The following is a 13,648-nucleotide window of genomic DNA, read 5'->3' as shown; positions in this document are numbered from 1 at the left end:
CATAATTCTTTTAATTTATGAGTACACAGAAGTTTAAATATCTTCCTGAGTACTGAACCTCTTATTACTGTATAAACCCCTTCTTTACTCAGTAAAGACAACTATGTTTAATATTAATATAAGGTACCTCAGTTTTCTTTCAGTCTGTATTTGCCTGGCAAGTCTTTCCATCCTTTTACATTTGACTTTTTTGTGCCTTTATTTTAATTGTACCTCTTATTAACAACAACCAGCTGGATTATCTTCAATCCAATCTGACAATCTGTTTTATGTAGTATATTTAGGCCACTTACATTTATTGTAATTCCTAAAATTTTAATGTAAATCCTTCACGTAAAGTTCAAAGTTAATCAACAGCTCTAAATACTCCTGATCAGCACAAGGATCACATCATTCATTAACACCATTAAACCATTTGAACTTACATATTATTTGTAACCAGTGTTTTAGGACCATTTTGTTAATACCTCTTTAATTAACCATTATAATTATTACTGCTCCTGTTTTCATTTTACACTGCAGTTCTTATTTAGAGCACTTCTTATTCACCACCATTTCTTGTATTTCACTTCTTTAAAGTTTTCACTCCTTCATTTTCACTCCTTCATTCTAAAGTACTCACATAGTAGTTCTTTTAGAAAGGATCTACTGACAAGTGAACGCTTAATGTCTTCACTGACATTGGATACACAACCATAGGATGACAATTAACATTATCTTAGCACTTTCAAAATATACTTCCATTATCTTCTGACATCTGTCATTGCAATTGAGAAGTCAGCCATAGCTTAACCTTCATTCCAGGGGAAGGACTATCTGAACCTTTTTATTCTAGGTGTTTCATCGCTCATGTTTTCTTTATCTTTATCTCACTGTGTCTGTATAATTTCCTCATATCTACCCCAGTTCTCAAAATATCTTTTACATATAATCAATCCAACCAAGTTAATTTCAATGACCATTTTTCATTTCTAGCTTTTAATCTTCTCCTTTCATACATCTAGTTATCACATTTTTTTAACTCTTATTTTTATGTTCTTAATCCTGTTAAGCATATTTTATCATTAATCATTTTAAGGGTATTTCTGATTTTTTAGAACTTTGTTAGAATGTGTAATTCAGTACCATAAACATTCACTACTAAACTACACGGAGATAAAATTATGTGAAGGACTGCAAAACTAAAACTGCCTTGGGAAATTTCCAGTCTAAGCTAAATAGACTAAGCAGAAGACTGAATTGTAAGAAATTGGTGGAAAGATTCCACTCTTGTATTCACAGACAAGTAATTAGATCCTAGGATTCTAGTTTCTGGAAATGCCTACAGACCCTCTTCCCTAAAGAGGGGCCAAGGAGAAAATGTGCATTCAGAAAGTGCCTATTTATCTTCCCCAACGAAGTCCTTTTCCTAACAGTGGATAGATGGAGGCGTTGGAGGTCTCTAGTAGCTACCCAGCTGCTGAGCGCAGAAGGCCAAGCTGGATACTTAAAATCTGTGTCTGGAAGGGCTTGTCTTACAGAAGCTGGCGGGTGGACACAGGCACTCAAGGGCTAGGCACAGAGGCTTAGTGGGTCTTCTCCTGGGAGCCCAGTCATCCTCCATAGGGCACTCTGTAATTCAATTCATGACCTCCTGTGATAATGTGAAAATATATACTTGGTCTTCATCCCCATCACCTGGCATACAACTCCTAAAATCCTCAGAATCTAGAAAGTGATAAGAATCTTTTCATATGCTAATGGTGGCTGGCAGCCCCTAGGTAGTTTCAAGATAGGGGCTGGTCACAGGAAAGATCAAGGTGAGACTTTTAGTACTACCCCTCCCCAACCTCTAGGGAGGAGAGAGGGGCTGAAGGTTAAGCTGATTACCAGTGGCCAGTGATTTAATCAATCATGCCTATGTAATGAAACCCAAGAGCAATGGGTTCAGAGAGCTTCTGGAGAGCTGAACACATGGAGGTTCCTATGGCATGCCCAGGAATGGCATGGAAATTCGGCACCCCCTCCCCCATGCCTCGCCCTAAGCATCTCTTCATCTGAATCCTTTGTAATATCCTTTAAAATAAACTGGTAAGCGTAAGTACATGTTTCTCTGAGTTCTGTGAGACACTCAAGCAAATTAATTGAAACCAAGGAAGGGGGATGTGGGAACCCTGATTTACAAATGGTTGGTCAGAAGTTCCAGAGGCCTGGGCTTGCGAGTGGCATCTAAAAGGGTTGGAGAGGCAGTCTTGGGGACCAAGGCCTCAACCTGTGGAATGTGACACTATGTCCAGGTAGACAGTGTCAGAACTGAATTAAATTAGAGGATGTCCAGCTTGGTGTCCACTGGAGAACTGCTTGCTTGCCTGTTTGCTGGTGGGGAGAAATTCCCACACATTTGGTCACGGAAATGGTCTTCTGTGTAGCTGGTTGTGCTATAAGAATAGAGGAAAGTATGTTTTTCCCATTCACTTACTCATCCCCGCTCTCCCACCTGAGCATACCAGGTAGAGATCTTATGACATCAAAGCAGGTGCCCCTCCTCACCTGCCCTAGAAGGTAGCCGGGCTCCAGGCTGGTTTTTACAACTTGTTTAATATAAGAGATAACAGGCATCCTAACTAGGTGTGAAGGCCTGCTCACGGCCTTCCCTCTCACCCAGGACAGAGGAGAGACTGGGCTAGGTGAAGTAAGGAAGTAGTGGACCACATCCAGGAGGCACACAGCTACGGCCTTCCCTCTCACCCGGGACAGAGGAGAGACTGGGCTAGGTGAAGTAAGGAAGTAGTGGACCACATCCAGGAGGCACAGGCCAAGCCCCAGCAGGAAGGACTCAAGGAGCAGGAGGAGGAACATCAAGATGATGGCCAGCTTGGAATTCACGACATACCAGCACCTATAATTTTTATCTAATAAATACATCATCTGAATTTTTGAGGCCTAATTTTGCTATGTGTAGTGTCTGCTGACTTTCAGCACTGACAGACTATTTTCTTTAGCAGTTGGGAAATTTTGGATTATGAGGTCATTTTCACTTAAGCATCATTTGTGTGAATGCTGTGTAACTGTACATTGAGACTGCACCTTGCCAGAGAAGTGTTAAATTTGCACAGATCTTTATACTGGTGACTCCTGTATACAATTCCTGTATTGTCCTTAACTCAGACTCCTTCTAAATCACAGAACCATATTTTCACTGCTTACTGGAGAGTCAATCATTTGCAAAAATCAAAACACAACACATACACACAAATTCACACAGAAAAAAATACAGAAACATCTTGATTACTACAACCCAGGCAAGAAACACTGTAATCAACAAATCCCTTGTCTCCCAATTAGTAGCGACTTCTCTTTTAATTTCACCCCTTCTCTCCATCTACATTATCACCATCTTTTAGATAAGGCCCTAAATGCTTCCACTTCCCAACATATAAAGTTATATAATAGCATCTAATTAGCTATTAACTCAATCCCCAAAATACACTCTATACAAAACTGAATTATCACAGATATCTTATTAGATAGACTACATCTATTATTTCTCCTTTTCATTTCATTAGTGACTAATAAGTGTATCATGTTTTATTACACATTAAACAACAAATATGTATTAATATTAATCAACAGATTCTTCAAAACTAAGGTTAAAGCAGGATAACTGTATTTAGAATCTAAGCACAAATTGTGGACCTTAATATTAACGGGCTCAAAACACATTTCATTAGCTCACTTGGGAGAGCATGGTGCTGGTAACACCAAAATCATGGGTTCAAATCCGCATAATGGCCAGCCGCCAAAAAATTTCAAAAAAAAAAGACACATTTCAGTATACACTGCTACTTACCTTATGGGCAGGTACCAGATTTACTAAAACTGTATCCAAAAGCTCCTGAGACACTGTATCACCTTCGCAAATAATAGAGCTCATGAGGTCTACCATGTGCATATGAACTTTCTGATTGTGGCCATTGCTGAAATTCAAAATGTATTGTATTTGAAGTATAACTGAGATGTACAGGATTAAATGATAAGATAATACAAACATTACACTTAATAAAAACAAGACTAAAATATTAAATAAAATTCTATATATTCATTTAAAGTTTCCCTCTCTCAAATCTTACAATAATATCCAAAATATATTTTTAACTACATTTCCTGGATTACTTTTCCCTAATCTTAACTACTCTCACAATCAAAAGTAATTAAATCAAATGCAACTTCCATTTTACCTTAAATTCAGAAATTCAAATGGCTTTGAAGTTAATTCTAGTAAACAATTTTAAAGAGTACACAAAAAGCTTAAACAGCTACATGTATTAAGGAGTCAATATGAAATTTAAATAACAGGTAATAATATAATCAAAAAAATATTTTACATTGGCCTATGCCACTCTTCTAACCAATAATTCCTTTCAAGACACCACTCTTCTAACCAATAATTCCTTTCAAGACAAAGTTGATTTATAGCTCTACTCATTTTAAAAACACCTACAAAAATAAATTTAAATGAGTTCTTTAGTCACAATTCTTAAGCCTTCTAATATTCATTGTAACAAGCATAGTTTATGTGAATCAACCTGTAAGTTAAAAATTCTTTACTTTTATATTTTAAAATGTTAAATATTTAGTAAAATAAACTTACTTTATAACTGAAAATAACGTTCTGTATAGTTGGGTAAAAATTTCATTGCTATCTTCTAACTCAAAGCATATGTTATATGACTTCACCCAAGCAATGTTCTAAAAATAAGAGGCCAAAAACATTAAAGGTAAACACTTTAATTTATAAAAATATACAAGCACAAAAAATTAGTTGAAAACGTCACCTCAAGATATTGCTTACCTCGAGTAAATAAAAATACCTATTGAATTGTGGGCTCTTTGTATCCTCTAGCCCCTTCAACTGCCTTGTTATAAACATAAATATATCCTTTAAAAAAAAAAGACAAAGTATTGTTTAGATTATGAATGCTAAATGAAAATATACACAAAACTCCTAAAGCTAATTCAGCACTCATATGTATATATCATGATTAATTGTAAAGAACCAGGAAAAAATTATATTTGGCTAGAATTGCTTAAAAATACATACATCTTTATATGAAAAACACTAAATACTTTACTAACCTTCATAGGAAAACAGTAAGTCATTTAACATGATCTTAAAGTAGAAAAGAAAAACTTCATCTTATAGTAAGTTAAGCAAATAGACCTGAAAACTGACTTGACTAAAGTTTATGCTAATTGTTAACAGAATAAAATATATTGCAATGACTGAGAGCTGATCAGGTTTGATGGAACAGCACAATGTATGGTAATTATACAGCAAGAGCACAGTTTAGGAAACTTCAAATTCCAAAATCAAATCGCCAAGTGACAAGACAATAGATCAAACACAAAAGCTTAGAAATTTTTTAAAGATCCTTAGAAGTCAACTTGTCAGGCTTCCTATCATTATAATTACTTGCTTTCCCCCTCCACCATTTCTCAGTCTATTCTCATCTTTTGCTTTAGATTTCTGACTCGCGCCACCACCCGCTGCCCTACCTGGGTAAAGAGAGGTTCAATGTCACTTTCAGTCAAGTTTTTATGGAAATGAGTTGAAAAAGAAATGTAGATGATGTTTTTGAAAAGTTAAAAAGGCTTAAAATAACAAAAGCTAATTCTGCAAAGAAGCATGCTATCTATCAATCAATAAGAGAAAAAATGTTTCCCTATAAGTAAAACAATAAACAAGCATATTTTAAAAGGGAAAATATAATATGCAAATGACTGAGTAACTTTTCAAGAAAAGTACGATCAAAGGTACAACCTTCAAAAATGGTTACTTTGACTGTAGTACTGTGTAAAATATGTTCTCCGTGAATGAACCCTTCCTGGATTGTCTAAAAGAGAATGCATGTCATATTAACTATCAAGGGATGTAAAGACAACTGTCACTCATTTATAACGTCTCCAAACAATTTCTGACCTAAACATGATGCCAAGTGTGTAAAAAGGATTTGCTAATGACAATAACAAACTGACAGTGGAAAGGTGAGGATCAAGGTGTCACAATTTTTTAATATGTATAACACTACTGTAGACAAAGAAAAATACGAACTTGATGTTAGTCAAAATACAGTGAAAACTATCCTAATAAATATTTAGAAAGCACCCTCAAAGTCGTTAATTTCTAAGTACTATCTCAAAAAAGAAAAAAGAGGTATTTAGAATAAAATCAAAAATCTGATCAGAAAAATAAGACATTTTAAATATTTCAGCTAAGAAATAATCCACAAAGACCCTAATTTAGTCTCAGCTCTTCAATATTCTTCTCATAAATTATCCTGTTACATAAATAGATCTGTAGCTATCCTTTCAGGAAGACTTTTCAGTACCCCAAAATCTTGACATGCAAAATGAGAAAATCACAAGAGAGGTAAATAAATTATGTAAGAGCACTCTTAAGTTAGACTTCTCTTCATGAGAATGTGAACAAGACACATAGTGAGGAAGAGCCACAGCCTACAGTCAAAAAACACAATCATTCCTTAAACCAATTAAGTATCTCCAAATTAGAGGTTCACAATGAGAAGTCAAACTATACACCCGGGTATGCGACTACAAGGACCAGCTTGATTCCACCTGTAAATGACAAATATTGCTTTCTACATCCCTAATTTTGAGATTTCACCAACCAACGTATAAAAAAAGCATGCCCAAACCAGTTTGGACATCCCATACCTCAATTCTGGCAGACTTGTTAGGTTCCTCACTCCAACTATCAAGAAGCAATTCCATGAGTCCAAGAACCATGTCTGTTTCTTTTCTTCCCACATTGTAAACCCAGTTCCTCACATGTAACTAACATCAATATTTATTAAATGAAATAAACATAAATTGCCATTTTTTTACACTGTAGACTATTAATCTTCCTATAGACTCATTCTCTAACCTATTCCCCCAATTATCTTTTATTTGTTGTGTTTTTAATTCCTACATGATCTGCCTTATAATCATTTGATATCTTCACACATCTCTAATTATTTTATGCTTTCTGCCACCATTTTTGTAAATGGATCATGCTATTCCCCTTCTTTTCTCATCTTTTAACGATTTGACATTCTTTTGGTTATGCTCACAACCACCATATCCAAGTACTTCATTTCTTTTCTACCTTTCCATTAAAATTCTGTTCATTGTATTTTCTTCAAAATAATTCACATCACACTTTTCATTAAATAAATTAGGATTATATATTGTAAATTCAGGTTTATACTAGGTACTATCTCATAAATAATGACCATGGCTTCAATATGGATTTCCAAAAGGGAAAGGGAATTGCCCCCAAAATTGTATTAAAAGGAAGAGAGCTAATGATGACATAATATAAAAAATATAGTATATACTATATTAATCTACTTCTTATCCTGAAGATCAGAAATTGTTTTTCAAAAGTAAGTACTAAAGAAAACAGAACTTAAAGACTGCAGCAGCTGATATCAAAGAATTCAAAGCAATTATGTAAATGGCTAATATCAAAGAATTCAAAGCAATTATGTAAATACTTTAACTTCTATTTCAGTTAAAAAGATAAGTCAAAGTATCAATCTTGGCAGTTCTTTAAATCAGTACTTGCCTTTAGTTTATCAGGGGATGTGTAAGGAGCTTCAGGGGCATAAATCCTAAAAATATCAGCAAGGCAGCAGGCTACTAGTAAGCGAACATCTTTATCAGGATGCTTGAGGAAAAAATCTGAAGCAAGATGTAAAGCTAGGTTTAGATAAAGCTCCTTTTCTTCTTCAGAGTCCTGGTCCATATCCATGAAAGTTTTCACAACCATCTATACAAAAACAAAATAATCAAATAGTCAAATGTTCCACTGAAAATGCTACAATCATTTGAGATAAAGGACAAATTAACTACAAAGGTTAACCTCAAATAAATATACTTTGATTTTTCTGCAGAAAATGTCTATTTGAGAAAACAATATACTTCTAAAACTACAGGGTAAACAACTTTTCTTTAAAAGACTAAGTAAAATATTTTTCTAACATATGAGCTAACCAGATTTTAAAAGTTTAAAATTGATCTTAAATGAAAAAGTATATCCCTAAAGAAAAACTTAGGGTGACAACTTAGTTTTCTATCTGAGCCACTAAACCTGTCCAGACACATGGTTTTATATATTCAGGTTAAAAAAAAAAAAAAAAAGAACAAACAGATTAAAGAAAAAATGTCAAAGATATAACCCTAAACATTGAAAAGCTACCATGAAGTGACTACCACCACATCCAACAAAATATTTCTTGTGCCACAGTAAAAGAGATTATGATATGGAGAGTTACTGATTCAACAGCATGTATGTGGTGAGAAGGAACCTACAGGAAATTGTTCCTTTTTCAAAAATATTTACATAAAAGAAGTAGGATGGAAGTAAGAACGGTGAAGAATGGTATAGTATGGATTCTGTGAAGAGCTTTCTCTAATTTAGGTATTAGTCATTACAATGATGGCCTCAAGTCTATTATTCCTACTTCAAATGAGACTTTTTAACAAAATTGTCTAATTTGACAGGAACTGACATTTAAGTACCACTCCAATAGAAAGGTGACCACCTAGCATCCACTAGGTGGTGCTGCAAATACCATACAACAAGCAGGGTTGGCTGCCAATTATCGATGTGTATGCCTTGGTCCTTTATCCTGCAAGAATTTCCACTTGCTGTAGAGCTAGACTTATGAGTAAAAAATGGTTCAATTTTGTACTGAATTCTCAAAGCAGCCATGGAAAACACTGTTCCTCACAGAGCAACCTCTCAGTTTCATTATGCTAGATGCCAGAACTAATAGTAGACTAATCCTTCCAATCTGGCACTACAATTACTTTAAGGTTACAATGTCCAGGGCTATTCTCCTAACTTTTTAATTTTATTACTCTTAAGATGTAAGATGTATACTTTGATAACCTAGGTGTTTATGAAAAGATACAGGGGGGGGGGGGTTGTGCACAAAATTCTTTCTTTCTCTAGAATCTCTTCACGAAAGAGAGCTCAAGTAAACTGAATGAAATGTTATAGGAAAAACTAGAAATTATATAAACAATGTCACCTTATATATTAACAAAATGTTATAATTTATAAAACTTACGCAAGTACTTGTACATTTCAAAAATTACTATCATCCCACAAAAAAATCTGTTTTATATTTCTCTAAGGAGGAGGATGCTAAAAAATACTGGGAAGTGTAAATTAGGAAAATAAAAGAGGAAAAGGTATGTTAACCAGATTACTGTCAGGAATAAATGTCTACAAAATAACGAAAAGATATTACAAACACTAAATGTGAGTACTATGGAAATCTTTCCATCAAGACTAACAACAAAGTTTGCTCAGGGTCCAGGTAATAGGAATTCCTCACTACTGCCTGTAACTCAAACGGTGTTACAAAACTCATTAATAACTCATATGAGTCCTCTAAATTAAAGATGTGTGAGAAAATAACATCTCTAAAAGACAGTGTTAATCCATTTAGCCTCTGTCTGAATTAAAGATTAGTTTCTCAGCAAACAATGGGATGTTTGCCTATCATTCCTGGATTATAAACTAATCTCAGGAAATAAATATTAATTTCTCTAAAAAATTCAGTAAGTCAAGAAAATATAAATAGAAAATGAAACATCACAGAAGAGGTTTGTAGCTAGACTATTTTTAATAAAATATATACAAATTCCCAACTAAATAAAATATCCACCTAATGGCAAAATTAATCTGCTCAAAAATGTCTTTTCCTTTGAATAATAAACATCTGATATCTGGCATACTAATATTTTATACATAAATGTATAATATTAAGATCATGTGAAATTTTAAATAGTATCAGCATCCTTTTCTCTTTATAAAAATACACCATGTAGCAGTATTAAAATAATACTTTGCTTTAAGGCTCCTGGACCTTGAATGACTAATTTAGGAAAAAGTTTCAACCCTGACACCCAGATAAATAATAATAATATATCAAGCAAAATAAAAGTCTAGGTATAGGGCCGGCCCGGTGGCGCACTGCTACAGTGCGCCGCTTGGGAGCGTGGTGGCGCTCCCGCCGAGGGTTCGGATCCCACATACAGACCGGTTCCCGCTCACTGGCTGAGCGAGGTGTGGGAGCAACACCGAGGGTTCTGATCCCGTTGCCGGTCCTGGTCCGGTGCCGGCACGACACTGAGGATTGCGATCCGTTGCCGGACACGAAAAAGGACAAAAAGGAAAAAAAAAAAAAAAAGTCTAGGTATATACAACCTAGGAGACTGTTCAAAAATAAAGCCTATCTAAACTAATTGATAAATCAGCTTCATATTCTCCTTGATCACGATGCTCCTTTAACCATTTTAACAACCAAAAAAGGGACCATCACTGCCTTGAAGGAAAAGGTGAAACATTATTCAAATACAGATGTTCCTCTACTTACAGAGTGTGGTAATGGCCAGGTAAAGCCATCATATCATTAAGTTGAAAATGCACTTTTGATTTATATTTGCAACTCAGGATGGGTTTATCCAGAGGTAGCTCCATCATAAGTTGAGGAGGATTCTGAATGGGTACCGCTTTCACACCATCATAAAGTTGAAAAATTGTAAACTGAACCATCGTAGGTCAGGGACCTTCTGTACATATAAAGAAACCCTAGTCATATGGTGACTGCCTCATCTATGTAAGTTCACCATCAATCTTGTTTCATTGCTGTATGTCAGAAGCATAGGGAAAAAGCTAAGAGCAAAACTCTATGACCTACTCTCAAAACAACTTACAAGAAAGTAAAATATAGCCTGAGTACTCAGTACAAAGACTTACAACTTCCTTTCTCAGATTAAAAATAGTTACTTTTAGAAAATAAAGGGTAGCCGGTTAGCTCAGTTGGTTAGAGCACAGCCTTGTAACACCAAGGTCAGGGGTTCAGATCCCCATGCTGGCCAGCTGCCCAAAAAAAAAGAAAGAAAGAAAGAAAGAAAAGAAACGAGCTAAAGATTAGAAAGGAGACAATTTTGTGCAGACAAAAAGGAATCTAAGATTTTTGTGGACTTGTTCTTTATACCCTAGTATAGGAGGCCTTAGAAAAATCTATGCTTCACACCTTTCTAATTGCTCTCCAATTAGCCAAGAAATTCCTACTGTTACTTATCTGCGCCCAAAAAAAAAGAAAGAAAGAAAGAAAGAAAGAAAAGAAACGAGCTAAAGATTAGAAAGGAGACAATTTTGTGCAGACAAAAAGGAATCTAAGATTTTTGTGGACTTGTTCTTTATACCCTAGTATAGGAGGCCTTAGAAAAATCTATGCTTCACACCTTTCTAATTGCTCTCCAATTAGCCAAGAAATTCCTACTGTTACTTATCTGCTATACTCCCTTAGATCCCTTCTCTGCTACTTGATGCTTTGATTTGCTTTTTTAAGTTGCCCTAACAAGATACAGCCCTATGTGATTTCCACAGGGGACCTTCACCCTAAACAGATATCCAAAAAAATTGACTCAATTTTACTCACCTTTAACCGTCTCACCATCTCCTCCTTAGATATTTTATCTGAAATTTCCTTGACACCAGGAGGATAAGTAATTTTCCCATCATTGGTCCTGGTCTTTGAATGAGCCATGATGGAAATATTTTTACCCCTAAAACAAGAAAACTATCAGATGCAAACCAAAAAGTAGGTATACACACCATTCATAATGAACATAAAAGGAAACCTGCCCCCAAAAACAATTTATAATTACCTCCTAATTTATAGTGGTACTTATTTTTATTTTCATTTCCATTAGTAACAAGCTACATTATTTACACTAACCCTCCAACTAAAAAAAAGAAAAACTATAAATGCTTTTTTTAAAAAAGCATATTTTTAAAAGTACCACAAATTATTCAAACCAAATCTAAGAGAAAACAGGAACCTAAAAAAGTAAATGGAGAACTAGAACATTATATTCACTTATGCAATGAGGGCATTTGTCAACCTGACAAATGTAGGATTTGGTTTTGGTGGTCCCATAGGGCAAGGCAGACAGAGGTAAATCTGTACCTGCAAAAGCAGAGAGTCAAATTAACAAACTCTCCTGACATTAACGTGGAACACTACACCACCCCAAAAAGATACACCTGCAAAGGAGATGGGAAACCAGAAATCAACAATTGCTCCCTTCCCCCCATCCCCAACCCCTGCAGGGGACAGCAGAGAAGGCTGTTTTACTGCTAAACAGAGCAATAATGAATACAGGGCAGGAACAGCTCATTAGTTTTGGCCATGGACCTGCACATTTAGGGAGATTCACATGACCTAAGTGGTCCAGAGAACCTCACATCATGAATTCAGTGACCACTGACTGATAGTACCCCCAAGCACCTAAAATAAATAAATCCAAGTCCTGCCTAGAGAAGGGTGCCTTCATCCTAAGCATCAAAGAATCCTCACTATGATGTTTCTAGAACAATGAGCAGTATCAAGTCAAAAATAACCAAGCACCTAAGGAAACTATAAGCAAGAACCAGGAGAAATACCAACCACCAAGAACAGACCCACAATTCTTCAGACATTACAACTGTCAAACAGGTCATAAAACTACTATACTTATAATCTTAAAGAAATAAAAGATAATTCTGAAAATATCTGCAGGAAATAAAAAATTACAGAGTAATCTAGAAGATTTGAAAAAAAAGTATAATTTCTAAAAATGAAAAAAATTAACCAAAATTAAAAGCTCAATGGATGAGCTTATTAGCAGACAGAAAAACTATTAGAATTAGTGAACTAGAGGAGAGATCAGAAGAAATTATCCAGCATACAACAGAGAGGAACATAAAACTGGTATAGAAGAAAGGATAGAAATGTCTAACTGTAACCTATGATTCATGAGTATACCAGACAGGAATAAGGCAGAGGCCAAGTACCTATAGAGAATATCATAAAGTATCAATCTACAAATTCAAGAAGATAAACTGGATTAAATGCAAAATAATTATACTAATTCCAGAAAACAAAATCTTAAAGCAAACATATTACTTTGAAAGAAACAGTATTTAAATTAATAGGTGACTTCTCAACAGCAACAATTTAAGCCAGAAAACAGCAAGGTCTCATCTTCAGTGTGGGTAAAGAATAAAATTGCAAATGTAAAGTTTACATCCAAGAAAAAGAATTTTCAAGAACAGGGTGAAATAAGGACAAATTAGACAAATGAAATTTGAGCTAGAATGAAATTATGTACATATAATGCACTTAGAACATCGTTTAGCACATACTAAGTACTATATATAGTATACATGGACCAAGTACTGTATCTAGTATGCACGGACCAGACTAAAAGCACAAGATTTTTAGGATTTCAATATAGAGAGTTTAAAAGATATAACAAAAAAATGTGGATATAAAATATTGAAAGTAACAGGATAGAAAAATATACACTAGTCCTCCCTTATCTGAGGTTTCACATTCTGCAATTTCCATTACCCATGGTAAACCAAGGTCTGAAAATATATCTCTACTCTTGATCTTTGGGCCCATTATTAAGTAAAATAAGAGTTACTGGAACAACAGCACTGCAATACTACACAATCAATCTATGACAGAGACAGCTACTCAGTGACTAATGGCAATCGAAGCAGGACAGAGTAGTATGGCACCAGATTTCATCACAA

At 34.9% G+C, this 13,648-nt stretch overlaps 1 protein-coding gene across 1 annotated transcript in view; it reads right to left on the bottom strand.

Moving 5' to 3' along the window:
- The window catches only part of PDS5B (PDS5, regulator of cohesion maintenance, homolog B (S. cerevisiae)), a 130,205-nt gene extending 118,578 nt beyond the window's left edge, over window positions 1-11,627 (bottom strand). The window contains exons 1-5 of the mRNA XM_008581785.1: window positions 11,505-11,627; window positions 7,610-7,813; window positions 4,832-4,918; window positions 4,631-4,728; window positions 3,830-3,956 (exon numbers count right to left, since the gene is read on the bottom strand). Coding sequence (XP_008580007.1) covers window positions 3,830-3,956; window positions 4,631-4,728; window positions 4,832-4,918; window positions 7,610-7,813; window positions 11,505-11,612 — 624 coding nt within the window. The 5' untranslated portion in view covers window positions 11,613-11,627. The remainder of the gene's footprint in view (window positions 1-3,829; window positions 3,957-4,630; window positions 4,729-4,831; window positions 4,919-7,609; window positions 7,814-11,504) is intronic.
- Between the last annotated feature and the right edge of the window lie 2,021 nt (window positions 11,628-13,648).

The sequence above is a fragment of the Galeopterus variegatus genome, unplaced genomic scaffold (assembly GCF_000696425.1).
Source record: "Galeopterus variegatus unplaced genomic scaffold, G_variegatus-3.0.2 Scaffold2459, whole genome shotgun sequence".
Classification (NCBI taxonomy): domain Eukaryota; kingdom Metazoa; phylum Chordata; class Mammalia; order Dermoptera; family Cynocephalidae; genus Galeopterus; species Galeopterus variegatus.
Note: the sequence above shows the minus strand (reverse complement) of the source record. Positions and strands in the feature narration are given on the sequence as shown.